Source organism: Perognathus longimembris, chromosome 1 (genome assembly GCF_023159225.1).
Source record: "Perognathus longimembris pacificus isolate PPM17 chromosome 1, ASM2315922v1, whole genome shotgun sequence".
Lineage (NCBI taxonomy): Eukaryota > Metazoa > Chordata > Mammalia > Rodentia > Heteromyidae > Perognathus > Perognathus longimembris.
Window position 1 is genome coordinate 73,037,501 of NC_063161.1, and position 22,300 is coordinate 73,059,800.

The window sequence follows — 22,300 nt, forward strand, 5'->3', positions numbered from 1 at the left end:
CGGGGGAGTGGCCCCTGGGCTGGGCGCCCTTTGTGTCCCGGGCGGCGGGACGCGGCGCGGGGCGCCCGCTCGGCCGTGGCCCGGCGGGCTGCCCGCAATGTGGAGCGCGGGCGGCGGTGGCGCGCCGGGGCCCGCGCCGGCCGACATTTCCGTCCCTTCCCCCGCCCCCTCCCCCACCCCGGCGGCCGCGCAGGCCCGGGGTGCAGCCATGTTCTCGCTCCCACCACCCGCGACACCATTGACAGTCCTCGCCGGAGAGGGCCGGGCGCCGCGGCTCTCGCTCCGTCCTCGGGCTCCTGGGCTCGCCGCGCTGGGCTCGGTGGGAATTGTAGTTCTCCGCACCCCATTCTCCCGTTAGTGCGGGCCCAATCAGGAACTACAACTCCCAGTGGGCGGTGCTGCGTGTGCGCACGCGCAGCGCGCCTTCGAGGAACAAAAAAAAAAAAAAAAAAGGGGAGGAGGAGGAGGAGGGTGAGAGAGAAGCTCCGGGAGCAGAGAAAAGGGGCCGCCGGCGCCCCCCCCCGCTCCTCCGCGCGCGCTCTCTGGCCCCGGCCGCCGCGCTCGCCCCGGCCTCTCCGCTGGTCCCCGAGAACGGATTGAGGAGCGGAGCGAGGCCCTGCCGGGGCAGCCATGAGGCGGTGACAGGAGCGCGGCCGAGACGCTCGGGCCCGTCGCCCCCCACCTCCGCCTGCCGCCCGCCAGCCCCTGCCGAGCCCGCCCGCCCAAGCCCCATTAGCGTCTCGTCGGCGCTCCGCTGCCCGGAGGCGGCTGCACTCGGGTGAGTCCCGGGCGTCCCCGGCTCGGCTTCAGGGGCCGCAGCGTGCTGGGCCTTCGACGGGCGACTCTGCTTCGCCAGGGCCTGGGGAACCCGGGAGCTGCGGGAGCGGAGGCCGCGCGGCCTGGGGACGGGCGGCCGGCCCCGTGCTGGCGCCAGCACCCCCACCCCGCCGAGGGTCCCCGCCGAGGGTCCCTGGCGGTCCCGGCGGCCCGCGCGCCGCGGCCTGGGGGGGTGGGGCGGTCGCGGGGGACGGCAGTTGCGCGCGTGGGGGAGGGGCGCGCGCGCCGGCCGGCGTGGGGGGGGGCGGGCTCGTGCGGGCCGGCGTGCGCGTGGGCGAGCCCTCCACTCGCCGCTGATTGGCTGGCCAGCCGGGCGAGGGCGCGCGCGGTGCCAGGCCCGAGCGGTGGGGTCGCGCTCGCCTGGTGTATCTGGGGCTCCGGCGCCCGGGCAGCAGACGCAGGGGATTGGCTGGCGGGCGTGGGGTGGGCGTGGCAGCGGCTGCCTGGTAACTGCGGTGGGGCGGGGGTAGGGGCCGGCCGGCCGGTCGGGGGCGGGAGCCTGGCAGCCTGGCAGCCTGGCGGCGGGCGAGTCTGCGGCGCCCGTCTTGCCAGGGCCCTGCCCGCGGTCGGGCTCCGCCCCGCTTCCAGGTGGAGCCGCCGAGGCTTTGTCCTGCCTCGGTTCCGCGGAGCCTGCTCTCTTTTTGGGGTGTGTGTGTGTGGGGGGGGGGGTTCCGAGGAAATAAGCACAATGGCCGGAAGGAAGACCTCAGCCTTGAGGCCATGCAAATAAGCCGTCTGTCTGGCCTGCTCGCACGCCGGGGCGCCGAGGTTGCAAGCCAAGAAAGTAAAAGGTGTCCATCTTCTCGTTGGCTCTCTTTCTCTGCTAACTTTCACCCTATAATGGAGTGCGTGCTGCCGCGCTCCCCGTCCCCACGTTCCTTCCGCGCACTCCTGGGCGGCTGAGGATGAGCGGACTGTCGGGGCGCTGCCGGGGCCATGGCCGCTCCAAACTCGAGGTGCGCCTCCGCAGCACACAATAGCTACCGAGAGCCAGTCGGGGCTCGGGGCCCAGCGGCCTGCGGCGCTCCGGGAGGCGAGAGAAAGTCGATTTGCAAGTGCAGCTGTGCAGGTGTAGTGCCCGCGGGAGCCGATCCTGGCCCCAGGCGAGGAGGCTGGGGTTTGCTGCCGGAGTATTTCTTGTGAGCGTGCAGTCTGTTGCCTGGGGCTCTCCCCTTGTCGCCTTTGCCTTCTCGAGGTCTTGCCTCATACCCTTTAGGCTAGAGTGAGTTTTTTTCTTGCCTCATACCCGTTAGGCCAGAGTGAGTTATTTCTTGGCTTCAGGCTGTTGGAAACCTCTTGTTCCTCTGCTATCACCTGTGGGAAACCTCCTGCCGGCTCCGCTGTCTCTGTCCCTGTCTACTCCTTTGTCCCTGCTGGGGAGGGGAGTGAGTTCTTTCTGAGTCCACGTGGCTGGCTTAAGTGTTGATCTCTCAGAGGGACAGTGCTGGAGGGGGCTCCTGAGCCTTTGTCTCCCCCACCCCCTCCAGTCTTCCACCTTCAAAGCGCTTTGCATGTGGTGGTCATCACCGCAGCAAAAGTCCAGTGTTTACAAATATTTACCCGTGTTTTTCTTACTTGGTGCTTGTAACAAGCCAGAAGTTTCAGAAAAGTTGCTAAAGAAGCTGGATAATCTAGTCTTGCTCACCTGCAGGTGACTGAACAATTGCGGAAACCCTATGCCAGTGGATCTTAGACAAGGGTGCTTAGCTGCAGCCCAGCAGGGATTTTAATCCTTAATAGTTCTCAGGTTTGCAGAGTTGAGGGCCGGAGAAGGGGCTCCACAGGTCTGTTCTTCATTACTTGATAACTAGATCCCCAACCAAAAAGTGCAGCCACAGCCTGGCACTGGTGGCTCACCCCTATAATCCTAGTTACTCAGGAGGCTGAGATCTGAGGAGTCCATTCCAAAGCCAGCCTGGGCTGGGAAATCTGAGATTCCTATCTCCAGTTAACCACTGAAAACTGGAAGTGGAGCTATTGGCTCAAAGTGGTAGAGTCCTATCCTTGAGTGACAAAGCTCAGGGACAGCACCCAGGTCCTGAGTTCAAGCCCTACAACCAGCCAAAGATGCAGCTGCTTAGTGTGAGCTGTCTGGAGAGCTGTTTGAGAGCTCAAGAGTTAGTCATGACCACCAAATGAATCCCCCGTTTATAACTCGCCCTAAGTTGGTTCACACCCATTGTGAATTTGTTCATGGTTCAGACTTTTATCTTCTTAACCCCAGGGCCTTCTACTCAAAAACATATTCTGACCCTATAGGATGCCAAGTAGCCAAGGAACTCTGTTAGAGGCAGGCTTACACAAGAGGATGATGGACTTCCAGCCAGCCTGGGCTGTGGGGCCAGACTCTGGCTCAGCAGAAGAATAAAAATGCTTCAAAGGAACTTTGTAAGGTCCTTTGTACTTATGTATATGTGCAGGTGCACATGCATCTATGTATATACACAAACCTAGCACTCACATGATAGTCATACTGTCTACCACTGAGTTGTAACCTAGCACTGTGAAGGACTGCTTTTTGGTACTGGAGTTTAAATTTAAGAGTCTCATTGGTTCTCTACCAGTTAAGCCACACCACCAGCCCAGCTTTTTCTGGCATTTTTGGAGATGCATGGCTCCACCAATTCAGCTAAATCACCAGCCTGTTTTTTGGTGATGTATTTAGAATCATGACTTTTCTGCCCAGACTCTGTATGTCAGCCTTCTAACTAGAATTAGGTGTGAGCTGGCTGCTAAAGTGTTGATGTGGTGAGAGTCCACCCCATTTATATGCTGAGGGACTTGTTAAGTGCACACAGCCATCCATAGGTGTGTTCATTGTCCAGTTATCTTCATTGAAAAGATAGGTATGGCCACCTGTACTTATTATGGCCTGCTTCTGTTTTTTTTTTTTGCCAATCCTGGGGCTTGAACTCAGGGCCCGAGCACTGTCCCTGGCTTCTTTTTGCTCAAGGCTAGCACTCTTAACTCTTGAGCCACAGCGCCATTTCTGGCTTTTTCTATATATGTGGTGCTGAGGAATTGAACCCAGAGCTTCATGTATACAAGGCAAGCTAGGCCATATTCCCCCGTCCCCTGCTTCTGTTTTTTGTTCTAAATTCTTATTTAAAAACTTTTCCTTATTTATCTCTATACAGTGCCGAGTCCAAGGTCTCCCTGGCCAGTGCTAGGCAAGTGCTGTAGCCCTAAGCCCTGCTCCAGCCCATCATCTTGTGAGGATAGATCGGATTGATAAGTTAAAGTGCTTAGGTTGTGGCAGACAAGGCATTCTCTAAAACTGGGCACCGGTGACTCATGCCTGTAATCCTAGCTACTGGAGGCTGACATCTGAGAATTGTGGTTTGAAGCCAGCCCAGGCAGGAAAGACTATAAGACTTTTAATCTCCAATTAACTACCAAAAAAAGCGAGAAGTGGGGCTGAGAACATGCTGTAGTGTGGTAGAGTGCTTGCCTATCGTGCATGAAGCCCTGGGTTTGACCCTCAGTACCACACGAAAAGCAAAAAGCGGAAGTGGTGTTGTGGCTTAAATGGTAGAATGCTAGCCTTGTGATTATGGGAGCTTAGGGACAATGCAGACACCTTGAGTTAGAAAAAACTCCAGGAGAGCCGGGTACTGGTGGCTCATTCCTGGAATCCTAGCTACTCTGGAGGCTGAGATCTGATGATCCTGGTTCAAAGCCAGCTTGGGCAGGAAAGGCCACGAGACTCTTCTCTCCAATTAACCATCAGAAAACTGGAAGTGGCGCTGTGGCTCGAAGTGGTAGAATGCTACCCTTGAGCTGAAGAGCTCAGGGACAGTGCCCAGGCCCATTGTTCAATCCCCAAGGCTGACCAAAAAACAACAAACCTTCAGGGGATGGACACACACACACACACACACACACACACACAGTCTCACGATTTCTCCTACACACACACAGAGTGTCTCATGGACTTCCCCTCCACACACACAGTGTCTCACGACCTTTCCTGTATACATGCACATGCACAGTGTCTCACAGACTTCCCCTGCCAGGGCTGGCTTCCACCTCCTATTTTCAGATCTTAGTCTTCTGAGTATCTAGGATTACAGGCCCGAGACACTGGTGCCCCTCCCCCCTTTTTGTGGTACTGAGCATTGAACACTAGACCTTGTCTTTGAAGTGCTCTGCCAAGTGAAAGGATTTGGTGACGGACTACCTGTGTGTGCTGTGCCCTCCCTGAACAGGACTTCATTCCTGCCTCCTGCTCCCTTTTCTTCCTTCTTTGGATTGTGGGTTTTTTATTTATTTATTTTTTTGGTGTCTAGGACTTGAATTCAGGGCCTGGGTGCTGCCCCTGAGCTCTTTTGCTCAAGGCTGGCTTGCTACCACTTCAGTTACAGCTCCACTTCTGGCTTTCTTGGTGGTCAGTTCCTGCCCAGGCTGGCTTTGAACCCCAGTCCTTGGATCTCACCCTCTGAGTAGGTAGGATGACGGATGTGAGCCACCCACAGTCAGCTTCAGCTTTGTATTTGTTCTTATAGCACTGGATGTGGAGCCTAGTGCTGCTGGGCAGGTGCTGCACCTATGAGCCAAGACCCCCAGCTCTGTCACATCTGTGCGTGTGTGGCTGCCCGTGCTTGCTGTTGGCAGGCTGCATGTGGTGCATGCTTCAGCACGCCCTTCTTAAGGCTGAGCAATGCTAGCTGCTATCCATTCCTCTTTTGGTGGACACTTCCATTTTTCCACATTTTGGCAAGTATGATTAATGCCGCCATGAGCATTTATATACAAGTATTGTTGGGCCTCTATTTTCAAGCCTTCCTTGTATATACCTAGCTTTGAGGCAGGAGGGTTGGCTTGGTCTGAGCAAGTCCCTTGTAGCTGAAGAAGGCATATAAGATCAAGTGGAACCTCCTGTTTGTTTAGCTGGCTGTCCCTCCCGCCTTGCTGGGGTAAACCCTGGTGTTGCTGGGCAGACTGGGGGATATGGAGGGTAGTGTGGGGGGGCAGCAAGGGGCTTAGCCAGAAGCTTCAGGCTGTGGGAGGAGCACGGTGCTTTTCTAGGGCTCTGGTTTTAGAAGTTTCTTTTGTAGAAGGCAGAAGTGACAGATTTTGATGATTCCAAGGACTAATTTTAAACCAGTCTCATAATAGAAAATAGTTATTTTTAAAGTGGTAAGCTTGCTGGAGGTGTGCTCCATGAGAGAAGGTAAGCCCTGAGTTCAAACCTCATTACTGCTGGGTAGGGCCTTGGGGGAGACCATGTGAAGGCTGGAGGGGAAAGGTGGGCTGGACTCCCACTGTTGGTGTTCCCTGTATGATTAGCAGTTTTCCCCAGAACAGACACTGCCATGGTGTTTCTCATTGTCAACCTACCTGAGCAGGGAGCTGGGTGCCTGTGGCTCATGCCTATAACCTTAGCTACTCAAGAGGCTGAGATCTGAGGATCGTGGTTTGAAGCCAGCTCAGGCAGGAAAGTCTGTGAGAGTTATTCAATTAACCATCTAAAAGCCAGAAATGGAGCTGTGGTTCAAGTGGTAGAGCACCAGCCTTGCTAGAAAAACTCAAGAGACAGATTTCAGGCCCTGAGTTCAAGCCCCAGGACTAGAATGTATGCGTTCTCTCTTCTCTTTCTTTCTCTCTCTCTCTGTCATATGTGCACACACAGAGATTAGCACCATAGCTACAGGACAACAAATCAGGTAAATGCCTGGGGTGAAATGACACTTCTGCACTCTGGCCAGTGATGTACTGTGTCAGCTCTCAGTGTGAAGAAACTACAGAGTGAGAAAGTGCAGCCTGCGTGGGAGCTAGCTCAGCTCACGCCTCACTGCATGCAGGGCTCTGTTCTTCCAGTGGGGTGGGGTGGGGGTACGGCAGCCTGCCTGTAGCGTGAGATCCTGTTGCAAAAGAAAGGGGGAAAAATGACAGTTTAGAGACTTTGTGAACGTTTTTTCTTAAATACAAGTGTGCATTGCACCTTCCTGAGTACACTGAGCTACATCTCCAATCCCTAGGAATTATTTTGAAATACAGACTTAAAAGGCAATTACAACAGAACCTGTCACAGTCAGTCCTTCACCTAGAGACTGCCACTGAGGCTTTGTCCACCACGGGGTGTGGAGGTCCTCCCAGTCTTCCAGCCGCCTGCTGCTGGCCTGTGGAGACAATTTGGGCAGCCATTCCACAGGATGCTTTTCAACTTGAGTTGTTCATTTCTCCCTCATGATCCAGTGGACTGGACGTGGCTGGGGTTAACTACTGATCACGTGGCAAGGTGCAGCATGTGATGCCTTTCCTCGGCTTTCCTCTGTAGGCCAGAGGAACCTGAGTTTTCCTCTGAACAGCCGTCAGCGCCTGGACTTAAATCCTGTTTATACTTGTTACCTTAAGGCCCTGAAAACTCAGGGTTTTTCTGAAACTGAAATATTGTCAGTAATGAAATTCTTGAAGTGGTGTGAAGAGAGCATCTGAGCAGTGGAGAGATTTGATTCTGTTATTGAGCACCACAAAAGCAAGCCAGAAAGCTGGGGGCTTGAACTGACCAAGATTACACTGTGTGTGTTGTATAGTGTGTGTTGTGTATTGTGTGTGTGTTGTGTAGTGTGTGTGTGTGTGTGTATGCTGGAATTCAAATCAGGACCTCCAACTGAGCTCCCATATTTCAGCTGTTCTTATGTTGAAAATAGGTATGTTTCTTTTCTTTGTTTTTGTTTTTTTTTTTTTTTGGCCAGTAGCTCCCATCTATATTGTTAGTTAGCCAGCATGAACAGACAAATCTGAGACTTTTTTTTTTTTTTTTTTTTTGCCAGTCCTGGGTCTTGGACTCAGGGCCTGAGCACTGTCCCTGGCTTCTTTTTGCTGAAGGCTAGCACTCTCCACTTGAGCCACAGTGCCACTTCTGGTCATTTTCTATATATATGGTGCTGGGGAATCGAACCCAGGGCTTCATGTATACAAGGCAAGCATTCTTGCCACTAGGCCATATTCCCAGTCCAGATCTGAGACTCTTAACCTACAGTTAACCAGCAAAAAGCCAGAAATAGAAGCATGGCTCGAGTGGTGGAGCATGAGTTGTGAATGAAAAAAGCTCAGCCAAAGCTCTGGGTTCAAGCCTCAGTTCTAACACAAATGGAACAAAAGGAGTAATTTAAGTGATATTTGAGGTTATTTTATTCTCACTTGAAGATATTTTTGTTAGTGCATAGATTCAAGAATAGATGATTTTTACTCTTTCAGTTTTGTTGGTGTTAGTGACTGACTGGTTAATTAAAATCTAAACTTTGAATTTCATACTTTTATGGCATACACAAAAAAGTAACCAGTCTGGATGTCAGCAAATGAAGAGGACTAGAGGAAGCTCGGCCTGAGGACATGAGGACATGCGTACATGCCAGAGGGTGCCCCTCACAGCCCCTTAGCACCTTTCAGAGCAGAGACCAGAAACCTAATCTGCATCCCTCCGCCCCTGCCCACCTCCCTCCCTCGCTGCCTCCCTCCCCCAAGTAGTTAGAAATGGAGATGGGGTGCCTGCCTGACACCGGCCACTGGCCCCAGCCTCCTGTGGCAGTGGCGGCTGTGGCCTCTGTGTTAGTGGATATGACATCAGGGGCTAGTTGGTATTCTGGTGCCAGGCATTGAATTAGGGAATCTACTCATTTGGGCATTTTGGTTTTGTGATATTGGGGTTTGAACTGACTTTTTTTTTTGCAGTCTCATTTATCTTACTGTACAAAAGTAACTCTTATTTGTTTATTACAGGTAAAATGAACCTTAGCAATCTGCAGAGACTTGTGCAGGAGAAAGTAAAGCAATGACAGTTTTGGGAGTTTAAAAATAACATTTTTTTTTTTTTGCTGGTCCTGGGGCTTGAACCTCAGGGTCTGGGCACTGTCTCTTAGCTGTTATTAAAGGCCAGCACGCTACCACTTGAGCCACAGCGTCACTGCCAGCTTCTTTCTGAGTAGTTTATTAGAGAAAGCAGTCTCATGGACTTTCCTGCCCAGGATGGCTTTGAACCGTAATCCTCAGGATTTAGCCTCCTTAAGTAGCTAGGAATACAGGCGCCCAGCTTGAGAACAGTTTACATTCATTGCTTCTTGGTTGATAGTTGGTCTTCGGTGCTTTGAAAGTATTTGAAGGGCTGGGCACTGGTGGTTCACACCTGTAATCCTAGCTACTCAGGAGGCTGAGATCTGAGGATTGTGGTTCAAAGCCAGCCCTGGCAGAAAAGTCCATGAGACTCTTGTCTCCTATTAGCCACCAGAAAACCAGAAGTGGCGCTGTGGCTTAAAGTGGTAGCGCTAGCTCTCTAGCTTTGAGCAGAAGAGCTCAGATAAAGTGCCCAGGCACTAAATTCAAGCCCCACAACTGATAATAAAGCATTTGAAGGACGCAAGTTGTGTCAGCCAGCTGCCTGTCGGCGGTGTCTGTGACTTGAGTGATTGGCTGGTATCCCACCATACTGGAGCCCGGCTGAGGTGGTGTGTGGTGCCCTTTGTGTCCGTCCACGCAATCTTTGCAGACGGGATGAACTTGGTGCTCAGAGACTGCCCAGCAGCACAATTCTGCTTGTGCACTGCTTCTCATGCGTGCAGCAGATTTGGGATTAGTGACAGGGTCTAGTTCCTTGTTGCAGAAAGAAGTGTGGGAACCTTAGGAGGGCAGCTAGTTTTCCCGGATCCGGCTTGCTCACCTGGAAAATTACAAGGCAAAGAGCTGGAGCTAAAAGGACTGTGCTGTGTGTTACACATTTTTTTTAAAAAAGCAAAAATGCTTGTTGAATACTGTTAGGGCAGGGGGCATGGCTTGTGGCAGAGCTCCTGCATGGATGCACCAGCCTGACCTGACGCTTTGCTTCCCCACATGAGGCAGTGTCGGGAGCAGTGCAGACCCAGGGGGACTTCGCTCGCAGTGACTGCTTGATGTCCTCCAGAGCCAGCACCTTCTGACTCACTGGAAAGTATAAAGGGGTTGTAGTGCCCTTCAGTACTGATGGTAAAGATCAATAATTAAAGCCATATAGGCAGATGAAAATCTGAGCTGGAATTAATTATTGGCTTGTTTTGAGATGGAGCAGATCAGAGGAGCAGGGACACACAGATAAACCTAATCCCTGAAATGGATCTCTACCAGACACACAAGAAGATTTCAAAGAATGGTAGGAGTCTGTTTTCAAAGATAAAAGGCACTGCATCTATTAAACAATAGCGTCTAGAATAAAAGATGAAAATTGAGACTGCGATGGGTCAATTAAGTCCGTCTTTGAAACTCACAAAGGAATAGTAAAATCAGAGCAGGAAATAGAAAGATGATGACAGAAAGTTGCTTCTGGAATGAGGGTGAATAGGGACACAGTGATGTTGCCTTCGTCCGCCGCAGTGCCACCCTCTGCAGTGCACACTCACCCAGCTTCACTGCCATCTGAAGTGCTGCATGGAAAATTCCAGAAAAGTGTGTGTGTGTGTGTGTGTGTGTGTGTGTGTGTGTGTGTGTGTGTATTTTGGCCAGTCCCGGGGTTTGGGACTCAGGGCCTGAGCACTGTCCCTGAGTTTCTTTTTGCTCAAGGCTAGCACTCTACCTCTTGAGCCACAGCGTCTCTTCCAGCCTTTTCTGTGTATGTGGTACTAAGGAATTGAACCCAGGGCTTCATGCATTTTAGATAAGCACTCTACCACTGAACCACCTTCCCAGCCCTCAGAAACAGTTTTGTGATTGTGTTTTGCATTAATGGCAGCCCTGAGTAGCTGCTGTTGCAGGCGGGACCCGGCTCCACAGCCCCTCTCCGTGTCAGCACACACGAGAACCCCTTATCAGATAGACTTTTGGGATGAAGCCTTGTGTTCAGGTTACCTGCGTTTACTTCCCTAATGCCCCAGAGCTCAAGAGTCATGATGTTGGCAATTTGGAGATGTCAAAGAGAAGCCAGAAAGGTGAAAGTTCTCTATTTGCCGAGGGTGCTAAAATATATGGTAAGAATGAGTCTTCTATTGGGGAGGTCATGAAAAAGAAGAAATAAATTTGTTCTAGGTTTGCTGTCGACTCTCAGAACACCAAGGTCACAGCCACAAGGGCACAAGGCCTGGTGCAGATGAAGAGGGCTTTTAGCTTGGGTGGCACACACAGACAGGAAACGTGCCATGATGGCATGCCAGAAAGCCCAAGCTTGTGCCAGTACTAGGGAACCTGAGGAAAGGATGGCTGCCCAGGTTCAGGAACGGATTTGCATTGGAAAAATCCCTGAGGCACTGGAGGGCTCAGGCCTGCTCCCTGGAAGCTGCTGCCCAGTGCCCAGCCAGAGGCAAGGCTGGGCTGTGAAGAAAGCAGACAGAGGGTGTGCACTGTCCATGAGTTCTTACAGGTGCACATACACAGATGCTACGTCCATGTCACTTTTATAAAGTACGTTGTGATAACTGCAACTTCATTATTTATTGTAAACTTCCTGTGTCTAGTTCAAAAGTGAGTATATGCGGGCTGGGGATATGGCCTAGTGGCAAGAGTGCTTGCCTCATATACATGAAACCCAGGGTTCGGTTCCCTAGCACCACATATATAGAAACGGCCAGAAGTGGCACTGTGGCTCAAGTGGCAGAGTGCTAGCCTTGAGCAAAAGAAGCCAGGGACAGTGCTCAGGCCCTGAGTCCAAGGCCCAGGACTGGCAAAAAAAAAAAACAACAAAAAAGAAAAAAGAAAAAAAAAAACACGTGAGTATCAAGGTGCTGGCGGCTCACACCTATAACCTTAGCTCCTCAGGAGACAGATCTGAGGACTGTGGTTGGAATCCAGCCCTGGCAAGAAAGTCTGCCAAAAAATAAAAAAAAGTTGAGCTGTGGCTCAAGTGAGCCACAAAAGCTAAAGGAGCAAAAAGCTAAAGGACAGCTTCCAGGCTGAGTTCAAGCCCCCAGAGCAGGTACACACACATACCAAGTGAGTTTGTATTGGAACAAAATGTGTAGGACACACTGTCCCCTCTTGAGCAGAGCTACTGCTGGTATGAGCCTGCAGCCCCCATGGGCAGCTGTCTGCTCTTGTCCAGGTTGTGTGCTAGGTTGTTCATGTGTGTCTTGCCCCCCACTCTCCCTGCCATGGGATTGGGGTAGGCTCCCAGCACAAATGCAGGAAGGCTCTTGTGAAGGAGGAGCTTGAAGATGCCTCTGGTGGCCACGCCAAGTCTGCTTGAGGGAAGGAAAGCCATCAATCAGTGCAGACCAGAGCCTGGCCTTGCCCAAGGGGGAAGGAAAGGCTTTTGTTTTATGTTAGGGAAGATCCCACTATCCACAGTGTGGTGCAACCTGGATATTAAAGGAAGCAATCAAAATTCCTTTTTTTTATTACTTGCATTGGCTGGAGTTGGGAATTTATAATCTCTTCGTGTGAGGTATTTCCTCTATTGCATCCTGTAGAGAAGGGAGAACCAATGGAAAAGCTGGAGGTGTGGGTTGGTTACTCACCAGGAAGGCTCTAAAATTCTAAAGCTTTTGTGAAAACTCCAAGAAAGGGCTACCCCAGTGAGGAATGTTGAAGGCAGGGCTGCCATGAAAAGAGAAGCAGAGGTATGTGCATTTAGCCTTTAGAAAGCCCCAGGCCCCCCAGCACAAAAGCACCCCAACCATGTCATGTGGGCTGGCTCATGTGGACAGTTTGGGCAGCTTTGTCAAGCCCTGGGCCTTCCCCCAGCACTGGTCCTAGAGGAGATGGCCCGCCCCACAGTCAGCCAGGAGCTGCCAGGGACTCATCTGGGCCATTCCAGGACGAGGGGGTCCCGACGCCTGCAGAAGCAGCCCCTATCCAGATTTTAAATCCCAGCAAAGGAATTGGAAGTGGCAGCACGGGAAAGGACAACAAAGTATTAGACAAGGGCATGGCCCAGGGAATCCAGTAAGGACTGTCGGAGGCCCCAGAAGGTGATTCCAGTTTCCTCTCCACCTCTGGTGGTGTAGCTTGTGAACCTGTAGGGAGCGGACCATGGTGTGACAGCAACAAGTGCTCTACATTACTGCTCTAGACACTTGGGTGATCCATGCACAGAGGTCAGGGGTCAAGGTGGTCTCCCAGCATGTGAAGGGAGCAGAGCTGAGTTTCTGTGGAAGGGGACCAGGTCCAGGAATGAGGGAGTGTGTAATGATCAGAAATCCACCCTAGAGACAGGGAAAGTAATCTGGGAAGCAGGGGCCTTCATGCATGGCAGAGAGGCCACAGGGGCTCCCCAGCCCCACAGCATGCACATGGCACTGTGAAGCCAGGTGGTGACGCGGCAGCCTGGCTGTACTGACAGAGAACCCCTCAAATTTGTTCCCAGAAGGAATAACTGAGGGCTCACCGAGGCAGAGCACCACCTGAGATGCGTGAACCCTAAGGCCATGTCATGAAGTGTGACACGAAGAGGATGCTGCATTAAAACTCACAGTTTAAGAGCAAATCATGTTGAGTGAACTAAAACAAGAACAGAGAGACAAACAGCGCATGGTCTCCCTGATATGCGGGTGTTAGATTTAAACCGCAATGAAATATAACAAAGTAAACGAACAGGACTCAAGGTACCAATATACAGTGAGACCAAAAGAGATAGTCTTGGAAGAAAAGCACCAAATAGTAAGACCCAAGCACCTCTTCACATGTACATACAATAATATACAGACTGAAAAGAACCCCATAGATAGGGAAACAAAGGACCTCTTCTGAAATTGTCAATTCTTTTTTTTTTTTGCCAGTCCTGGGCCTTGGACTCAGGGCCTGAGCACTCTCCCTGGCTTTTTTTTTTTTTTTTTCCCTGACCTGAGAATTGTTATGTATTTCCATTAGTTTTTACAGTACAATAATTCTCCCTGTCCCTGGCTTCTTTTTGCTCAAGGCTAGCACTCTGCTACTTGAGCCACAGCGCCACTTCTGGCCGTTTTCTATATATGTGGTGCTGGGGAATCAAACCCAGAGCTTCATGTATACGAGGCAAGCACTCTTGCTACTAGGTCATGTTCCCAGCCCTCTTCTGAAACTGTCTTATTTTTATATGACTCTATATTCTTTACCTCACATATGGGGTATACATGTGCACATCTGAGGGAAGCTGGGAGGAGGGCACAGAATGAGTGGAAAGTGGGTGAAGAAATATAGCAGAGGGACCCATCAGCTGCACTGGACATTGATGAAAATGAACTGAGCAACTCAAGGGCAGTGATGGGAGGAAGGGAATGAGAGAGAAAGGAAACAGATGATACTAGAGGAAAGAAAAGAAATGTAGTTATCACTTGATATCTGGAGGAAATGGTTTTGTTAAAGTTCATAGAGTTCATATTCATAAGCTTTGTAGATTAGAATGATGATTTTCATCATTGTGAAGGTAAAATGTGTTGTAAAATGTATGTAGTTACTTAATCTCAATTTTAAAAAAACCTTCACAGTTTAAACATGCATAAAAACAGCAATGGCCAGGTCCCAGTGGCTCACACCTGTCATCCTGGCCACTCAGGAGAAAGATCTGAGGATTGTGGCTCAACCCTACCAAGAAAGTCCATGATACTCATCTCCAGCTCACCACCAAAGAGCCAGAAGTTGCACAGTGGCTCAAATGGGAGAGTGCTAACCTTGAATGGAAAAGCTTAGGGTCAGCACCTAGGTCCCGAATTCAGACAGGCAGACAGACAGACAGACACACACATACATAACAATTCCCCCCTCCCCCGAAACTGGAGAAAGTATTGCATTTGGTGTTCTGGAGGTTCATCTCAGGGCCTTGAGGTTGCTAGGCAGGCTCTGTAATGCTTAAGCCACGCTTCCCCTCCCCTCCACACGTGTTGTTTGAGTGAGTAAAGCAGTTGCACTGTTTGGTGGAAACAAAGCCTTACTCAGGATTCCGTCCCTGCTCTCCAGTGGGCCTGACACTGCCCGGCTTGCTCTAGGTGAGCAGTGCTGCCCTCTCACAGCAACTGTCCGTGTTGTTTCCTTTGGTGAACCGACTGCAAAGGCCAGGGTTACCTGTTAGGGTTACCTGTTGGGAGGGTTGTTGGGTACCAGATAGACGATGCAGGTGTTCTCTGAGCCCACCATGGCCTGCGCATCTGTGCTCTGCTCAGGGCCTGTAGGGACTGCTCCTTGCACTGCTCGCTTTCCTTTGCCTTGCTCAACTCATTCTTTTTTTTTTTTTTTTTTTTTTTGGCCAGTCCTGGGCCTTGGACTCAGGGCCTGAGCACTGTCCCTGACTTCTTTTTGCTCAAGGCTAGCACTCTGCCACTTGAGCCACAGTGCCACTTCTGGCCATTTTCTGTATATGTGGTGCTGCGGAATTGAACCCAGGGCTTCATGTATACAAGGCAAGCACTCTTGCCACTAGGCCATATCCCCAGCCCTCAACTCATTCTTCACTTCAGCTGCCACCACACTGGCCTGAGGGAGGGTCTCCCAATGTTTCAGTAAATTCACTTGACACAAGCTTAACCTCTGTACCAGTCTGACTATGACAACTTCGTGCTGATGAGAATATTCACCATGTAAGTACAGGTACATGAGGCTGGTGCTGCTGGGGGACTGAACTTTAATGAAGTCATTTTCCCAGGATTCCTGGCTCCCGTACTGGATTGCATAGGGTTCTGGAGGGCTGGTGCCTGAGGAGTACACCCATAGTGGTCTGTCCCCAAGAGGGCTTGTCTCCTACGTCTGTCTTTCGTGGGAATAAGGCTTGCCCACTCATGAAACTGAGACGTGCCTTGTGCCCCGTTGCATTTCTTGGACTGTTTTGTTGCTTTACTTTTTCCTCAAGGCTTCTTTGTTTTGAGTGGTGTGTTAACAGGAGGGACTGGTCAGGTCCTAGTGATTCTGATCCTCTCCAGCAATGCCATCTGCTTCTCCTGGAGCACAGCTTTCTTGTTTGAGACTGAAGGATGCACCAAAGCTCATGGGTGCCTGGATCTCCACGGTGCTGGGGCACGCCTTTCCCATAGCTCTACCAGTGGGAGGACCGAAGCAGCAGGCCCCTCCAGGGTGTCTTCTGTCAGAATGCCTCTGTGGGACACCCCTTGTGGGAATGGGGTGTGAGGGAGGGGGCAGTTAGCAGGTGAGTGAGGTAATGATAAGGGAGACCCTAGGCTGGGGAAGTGGGTGGGGTCACCTGTTCCCTAGTCAGGAGGTTCATGGCATCGAGGTGAAAAGCAGCATTTGGCGGAAAAATGGTTCTAGCTTCCTCCTGTGCCTGGCTACATGACCTTGGAAACTACAGCATTTGTAAAATGAGAACGAACTTCTTGTTTTTCTTGCTGGGAAATTAGAGCTAAATTGAGATTGTGGGGTAATGCTGTAGCTGGTGCAGTTGTTCATGTCTGTAATCTCAGTACTTGGGAGGCTGAGATGGGAGCATTTTGATTCCTGATGCAAATGAATGAGACCTCATCTCAGCACAAGAAGCTGCACATCAGATGCACATCTCGCAGCAACAATGGGAAGCATAAGTAGGAGGATCAGTGTCCAGACCTACCTGGATTAAAAAGCCAGACCCTGTCTCAGCAAAAAAAGCTGGAGGTGTTGTTACTGTTTTGATTTTGGTACCCTGGGTATTGTATGTACGTTTATCTGAATTAGGGAAAGGAAGGGGGAACATCAAAATGATGAGACAAAGGATAAAGGGCAAACCAATGCAATAGTGATACAAGACAATATGTTGGGAATTAACTGTACAACTGGGGGGCATTGAGGGGAAGGAAGGAGGGAGAAAAATGAGGGAGGGGGTAACAAATAGGACAAGAAATGGACTCACTACCTTACGTATGTAACTAACCCCCTCTGCACATCACTTCGACAAATTTTTTTTTTTAAGGCTGGGGGTGTGGCTCCTAGAATGCCTGCCTAGCAAATGTGAAGCCAGGATGGGGGTTTATGCCATAAGCTTTCAGAAACAATGACAGCATATACTAGCAGTCCTTTATTGCTCATTTTGATTAAACTACATTTCAGTTTTACTTTACTTGGGATGGTTTTATCAAGGGGAGGAGAGTATAACCCAGGGCCTGGAAGTGGCTGGAGGAAGCAGCCAGCTTGTGGCCCGGCCTGTTAGAGGTCCAGCCGTGGGCCTGTTTGTGCATTTTCTGGCTGTATATGTCCACAGGTATGGGGGTGAAGCGTCAGCTGGCTTTTCTCACAAAGCTTTACCTGTGCACAGTTGGGTACTTGGGTGTGCATGTCCAGCGTGCGTGCAGCTAGCTCACGTGATGGATGGCAAGCTGGACAGTGGCCTTGGGCAGTGGGGAGAGGTGTGCAGTGACTTGGCCAGTGGTTTTCTTGTGGCCGGGACTGTGGGTGCTCCAGTGAAGGGGTGTTCTAGTGCACAGAGAGAGCTTAAGTACAGTTCCCACCGGCCTCCGGGGCTCAGCTTTCCATGCACACTTCCATTATATGCTCAGTGGATTCTTTTCATCTCGTGCTAATAAATAGGCTCTATTGCACTTAATTGGAATGGATAATTTATGTGTGCTGTATGTGCACATGCATGTACTTGCACACACAGTCCTGAGGCTTGAACTCAGGGCCTGGACACTTTTTTTTTTGCCAGTCCTGGGCCTTGGACTCAGGGCCTGAGCACTGTCCCTGGCTTCTTTTTGCTCAAGGCTAGCACTCTGCCACTTGAGCCACAGCGCCACTTCTGGCCATTTTCTATATATGTGGTGCTGGGGAATCGAACCCAGGGCTTCATATATACGAGGCGAACACTTTACCACTAGGCCATATTCCCAGCCCCTGGACACTCTTGTACAAGGTTAGCACTCTACCATTTGAGCCACACCTCCACTTCCAGCTTTTTGCTGGTTAGTTGGAGATAATAGTCCATAGAATTTCTTGCCTGGGCTGGCTTCCAGCCACAGTCCTCAGACCTTAGCCTCCTGAGTAGCTAGGATTATAGGCCCGAGCCACCCAGGACCGGGCAGAACTTTCTCTTTAAGGCCAAATAATATTTCATGTGTACATTTCATAATTTGTTTTATTTACCATGGACAGGTGTTTATATTGTTTGTACTTTATTATTTGTTTATTTATTTTGGTGGTACTAGAGTTTCAACCTGGGACCTCATGCTTGTTAGGTTGGTGCTCCACTGCTGAGCCAGGCTGCCTGGCCTGTTTTCCTCTGGGTGTTGTTGGATGGGATCTTGCTTCCTGCTCAGGTGTACACCTGGGTTGCAACCTGCTTATTTTAGGTTTCCTGTTGTTACTGGGATGCCATGCATAGGTACTACAACCGGCTTCCTTTTGTGGGGCTAAGGTCTCATAACATTTCTGCCCAGGCTAGCCTGGAGCCTTGATCCTCCCAATCTCAGTATCCCAGGTCGTTTGGGATGACAGGTATGTGCCACAGTGCCTATCTGGGTTGAGAAGGGGTTCTGGACTTTTCTGCCCAGGCTGACCTTGACCTATCACAGTCTCCTAGGTAGGGTGGATTGCAGATGTCAGCCAGCTGTGCCCAAATGTTTCCACCTTTTGATTTTGTGAATGAAGCTGTACAACTATTAGTTTGGACCCTTGCTTTGAGTGTTTGGGGACATGTGTTTAGAAGTGGAATTGCTGAATTGCATGATATTTTTACATGTTTAATTGTTAGGAAACATTCAACTCTTTTCCAATAACTGAACCATCTCACATTCCAGCAGTGGTGTACGAGGGCCCCAGTTTCTCTGGGGCCTTGCTGACAGCTAAACCTTTGGTTCTGTGGGTTTTGTTTTTATTTTTTTTTATTTAGTGTTGGAAAGTCCACTGAAGCTCTTGGTGGACTAAAAAAAACAATCACATTCTGGTATCAGAGTCTCAGCTGCCCCTGGCTGCCCCCGCCCTCCTCCCTGTTCCCTGGGAAGCAGCTCTTCCCAGGCTCCGGCCTCACCTGCCTTCTCCTGTTCATGCCAGCAGAAGCAAGCTGGTGTCCTTCCTGGTGGAGCTGTGGTTGATGACACCTAGAGGGGAGCCCTTACTCACCCTTACTCACTGGCTGGGCGCCCTAGGTTTACTCGGGTTGGGATGCTAAGCTCATTCAAAGAAAACAATAGCAGATAGAAAGTTGGGGGTACTTAACACTGTACTCACTGCAAGGAAGCTAAGTTCCACTGTTATGGGGTCAGAGGGCCCCTGGGGCTGTGCCACTCAAGTCCTCCTTGCCTCTCTCGCTCAGGGACCATGGCGCAGGTGGCGATGTCGTCGCTGCCTGTTGAAGATGAGGAGTCTTCGGAGAGCCGGATGGTGGTGACCTTCCTCATGTCTGCACTAGAGTCCATGGTAAGGAGGCTTCTGCCTGGGCCTCTGCGGGCCAGGTGGGGTTGGGGAGAGATGCAGTTAGGCCTGTGGACAAAGTTGATTGGTTTTTGTAAAACAGTAATGAGTTTATGCATGTGTGCATGCTCTGGATTGGACACAGGGCCTTGTACGTGCTATGCAAGTGCTCTGGCTTCTTTGAGTAATTTCATTTTGAGACCAGTCTGGTTGAGTTGCCCAGCCGTCTGCACTTGGCATACTCCTGCCTCAGCCCCCCCAAGTAGCTTGTTTTGGTTTTTAGTAGTGATGAGGACAGCTTTTTACTGCAACAATTGCTGCAAATCATATCTTATTACCATGTTTCAGAATGTGCTTAGCTTATCTAAATATTTTCTTTTTGCATCAAATTTTTCTCAGGCAATCCCTTTCCGCAAGTGTTAACGTTGCATTAATGTATAATAACTGGAAATGACTCAGAACAAAGTCACATATTCAAGTGGGCTATAAGCTTTGTATACTGTTGTCTACCTTCCCATCAGTTGTCCTTATTCTGCCATAGTTTCATTACAACAGGGCTTGTGTGTATGTGTATGTATGTGCACATGTGTGCATGTGTGTACGTGTGTATACTCTGGGGCTTGAACTTAGGGCCTGGGCTCTGTCCCTCAGCTTGTTGTCTTAAGTTTGGTATTCTACCACTTGAGCCACAGCTCCCCTCCAGAGTTTTGGTGGTTAGTTGGAGATAAGATAGTTGGACTGGATTTGAACCACGATCTTAAGGTCTTAGCCTCCTGTTTAGTGAAGATTATAGGCATGAGCCATCAATACCCAGCAGCTTCCGTTAGCTTTTTTTTTTTTTTGGCCAGTCCTGGGCCTTGGACTTAGGGCCTGAGCCATCCCTGACTTCTTCCTGCTCAAGGCTAGCACTTTGCCACCTGAGCCACAGTGCCCCTTCTGGCCGTTTTCCATATATGTGGTGCTGGGGAATTGAACCGAGAGCTTTATGTGTAGGAGGCAAGCACTCTTGCCACTAGGCCATATTCCCAGCCCAGTTTTTAAGAATATTGAATTTCATCAAGAGCCAGTGGCTCATGTCTGTAATCCTAATTATTCAGGAGGTTGAGATATGAGGATTATGGTTTGAAGCCAGGCTAGTATGGGCAGGAAAATCTATGAGATTCTTTTTTTTTGGCCAGTCCTGGGCCTTGGACTCAGGGCCTGAGCACTGTCCCTGGCTTCCTTTTGCTCAAGGCTAGCATTCTGCCACTTGAGCCACAGCGCCACTTCTGGCCATTTTCTGTATATGTGGTGCTGGGGAATTGAACCCAGGGCCTCATGTATACGAGGCAAGCTCTCTTGCCACTAGGCCATATCCCCAGCCCCTCTATGAGATTCTTATTACCCATTAACCACTCAAAAAGCTGGAAGTGAACCTATGGCTCATGTGGTAGAGTGCTAGCCAGGAGCAAAAAAGCTCAGAATGTGTCTAGGCCCAGGATTCAAACCCTAGGACTAAATTTCTTCGGAATGTACCTTGTCCCTTCATGGGAGGTTCCTGTTTCTATGGAGGTACTAGCATGGCAGGACTCATGGTTCACATACCTCTCAGCCTCTGTTGGGAAGTCCCAGCCTTCCATGGGTGGGGGACGCTGTGGGCGCTTGACCCTGCCCATGCTGCCTACCACCCAGCTTAGCATGGAGTTGTCATCCAGCGTGGGCCGCAAGTGCTGCTTGCTTCCTAGACCTTCCCACAGAGTACTAGGGCTTCCTGCTGCCATGTTTACCAGTTCATTTCTGCTGCTTAAAACCACGCACAGAGGGAAGATGAGCACGTGCCAGTGGGGCCATGCCATGTGCTAGCTGGTGGGGCACTGGGTAGCTGAAGGTGGTATGTTTGTACTCTCCACACATGATGGGTTTGCTGTCCGCTTGCAGTGTAAGGAGCTGGCCAAGTCCAAGGCGGAAGTGGCCTGCATGGCCGTGTACGAGACGGACGTGTTCGTGGTGGGGACCGAGAGGGGACGTGCCTTTGTCAACGCCAGGAAGGACTTCCAGAAGGACTTTGTAAAATACTGTAAGCAACGTGTTTTTTTCTTTCGTATTTTGTAAATCTACACCAAAGAATTTATAGGTAAGAAATGCCATCTCTTCTTCCTAAAACATAATGAGATTGACATAAAAGACTTTGCCACGTGTTTATGGAACAGAGCTAGTGGTGGTGTGCAGGGTGAGGTATGCAAGCAGGGGTGCTGGGGATGGACCCCTCATGCTAGACAAGGGCTATACTAAGCCTCAGCTTGACCTCCACCCTTGGCTCTTGTTTCCTCCCCCTTGCCCCTTCCACTGCTGAGCACATGTTCTAGCACTGAGCCACAGCCCTGACCTTAAAGAGCCTCATTTAGCTATTGCAGTGGAGGTGATGGCTGGTTCACTAGCTGTATTTTTTTTTACCTATAAAATATATATTCTCCTAATCCTGGGGCTTGAACTTAGGGCCTGGGCACTCACTCTGAGCTTTTTTGCTTTAGGCTAGCACTCTGCCCTGTGAGCCATAGTTCCACTTCTGGCTTCTTGGTGGTTGATTAGAGATGAGATCTCATGAATGTGCTGACTGGCTTCAAACTTGTAATCCTTAGATCTCAGCCTCCTGAGGAGCTAGGATTATAGGTGTGAGCCCGTCACCCAGCCCCTTTGTGTTTCTCACCTGTGAACAGTATATTCCAGTCAGTCCACATCACTCTCCCTCCTTTGTGTCTTATAATGAAACATAGATGCTACCAAACAAAACTTGCTGAAAGGCAGATGCTAAGGTTCTGAGTATGAGCCTTTTCTTGGTCAATTCTTCCCAGGTGTTGAAGAAGAGGAGAAGGCAGCTGAGATGCACAAGATGAAGGTGGCCGGCCAGGGCAGCCGGATGAGTGTGGATGCTGTGGAAATTGAAACTCTCAGAAAAACAGTTGAGGACTATTTCTGCTTTTGCTATGGTAAAAGATCATTGTGTGCTGTTTTTCACATGTCGCTCTGTCCTCTGTCCATATTGCAGTCCTGTGACGCACCTGCATCCACGGTGCTGACTGCCCATGTGGGCCAGAGGGGACAGCCTGCCTCTCCCTTTAGAGGCCTACATAGTCATTAGGTAGATCCCATGTTGAATTACGAGAAAAGCCAGGAGCTGTTGGGAGGCTGGAGGGAAAGTTGAATTGTGGGATCAGGCCTTTTGGTTCCTCTGAGTGCATTTATACAGGAACTTCTGTTAAAAAATGTCCTGGTGCTTTGGTGG

At 50.4% G+C, this 22,300-nt stretch overlaps 1 protein-coding gene across 6 annotated transcripts in view; it reads left to right on the top strand.

The window, feature by feature from the left end:
• The first annotated feature begins 430 nt into the window (after positions 1-430).
• The window catches only part of Gtf2i (general transcription factor IIi), a 78,963-nt gene continuing 57,093 nt past the window's right edge, over positions 431-22,300 (top strand). For all 6 annotated transcript variants that reach the window (XM_048369468.1, XM_048369495.1, XM_048369452.1 and 3 more), the window contains exons 1-4: positions 431-778; positions 18,941-19,044; positions 20,956-21,094; positions 21,870-22,004. In XM_048369468.1, the coding sequence (XP_048225425.1) occupies positions 18,946-19,044; positions 20,956-21,094; positions 21,870-22,004 (373 nt within the window). In that variant the 5' untranslated portion in view covers positions 431-778; positions 18,941-18,945. The remainder of the gene's footprint in view (positions 779-18,940; positions 19,045-20,955; positions 21,095-21,869; positions 22,005-22,300) is intronic.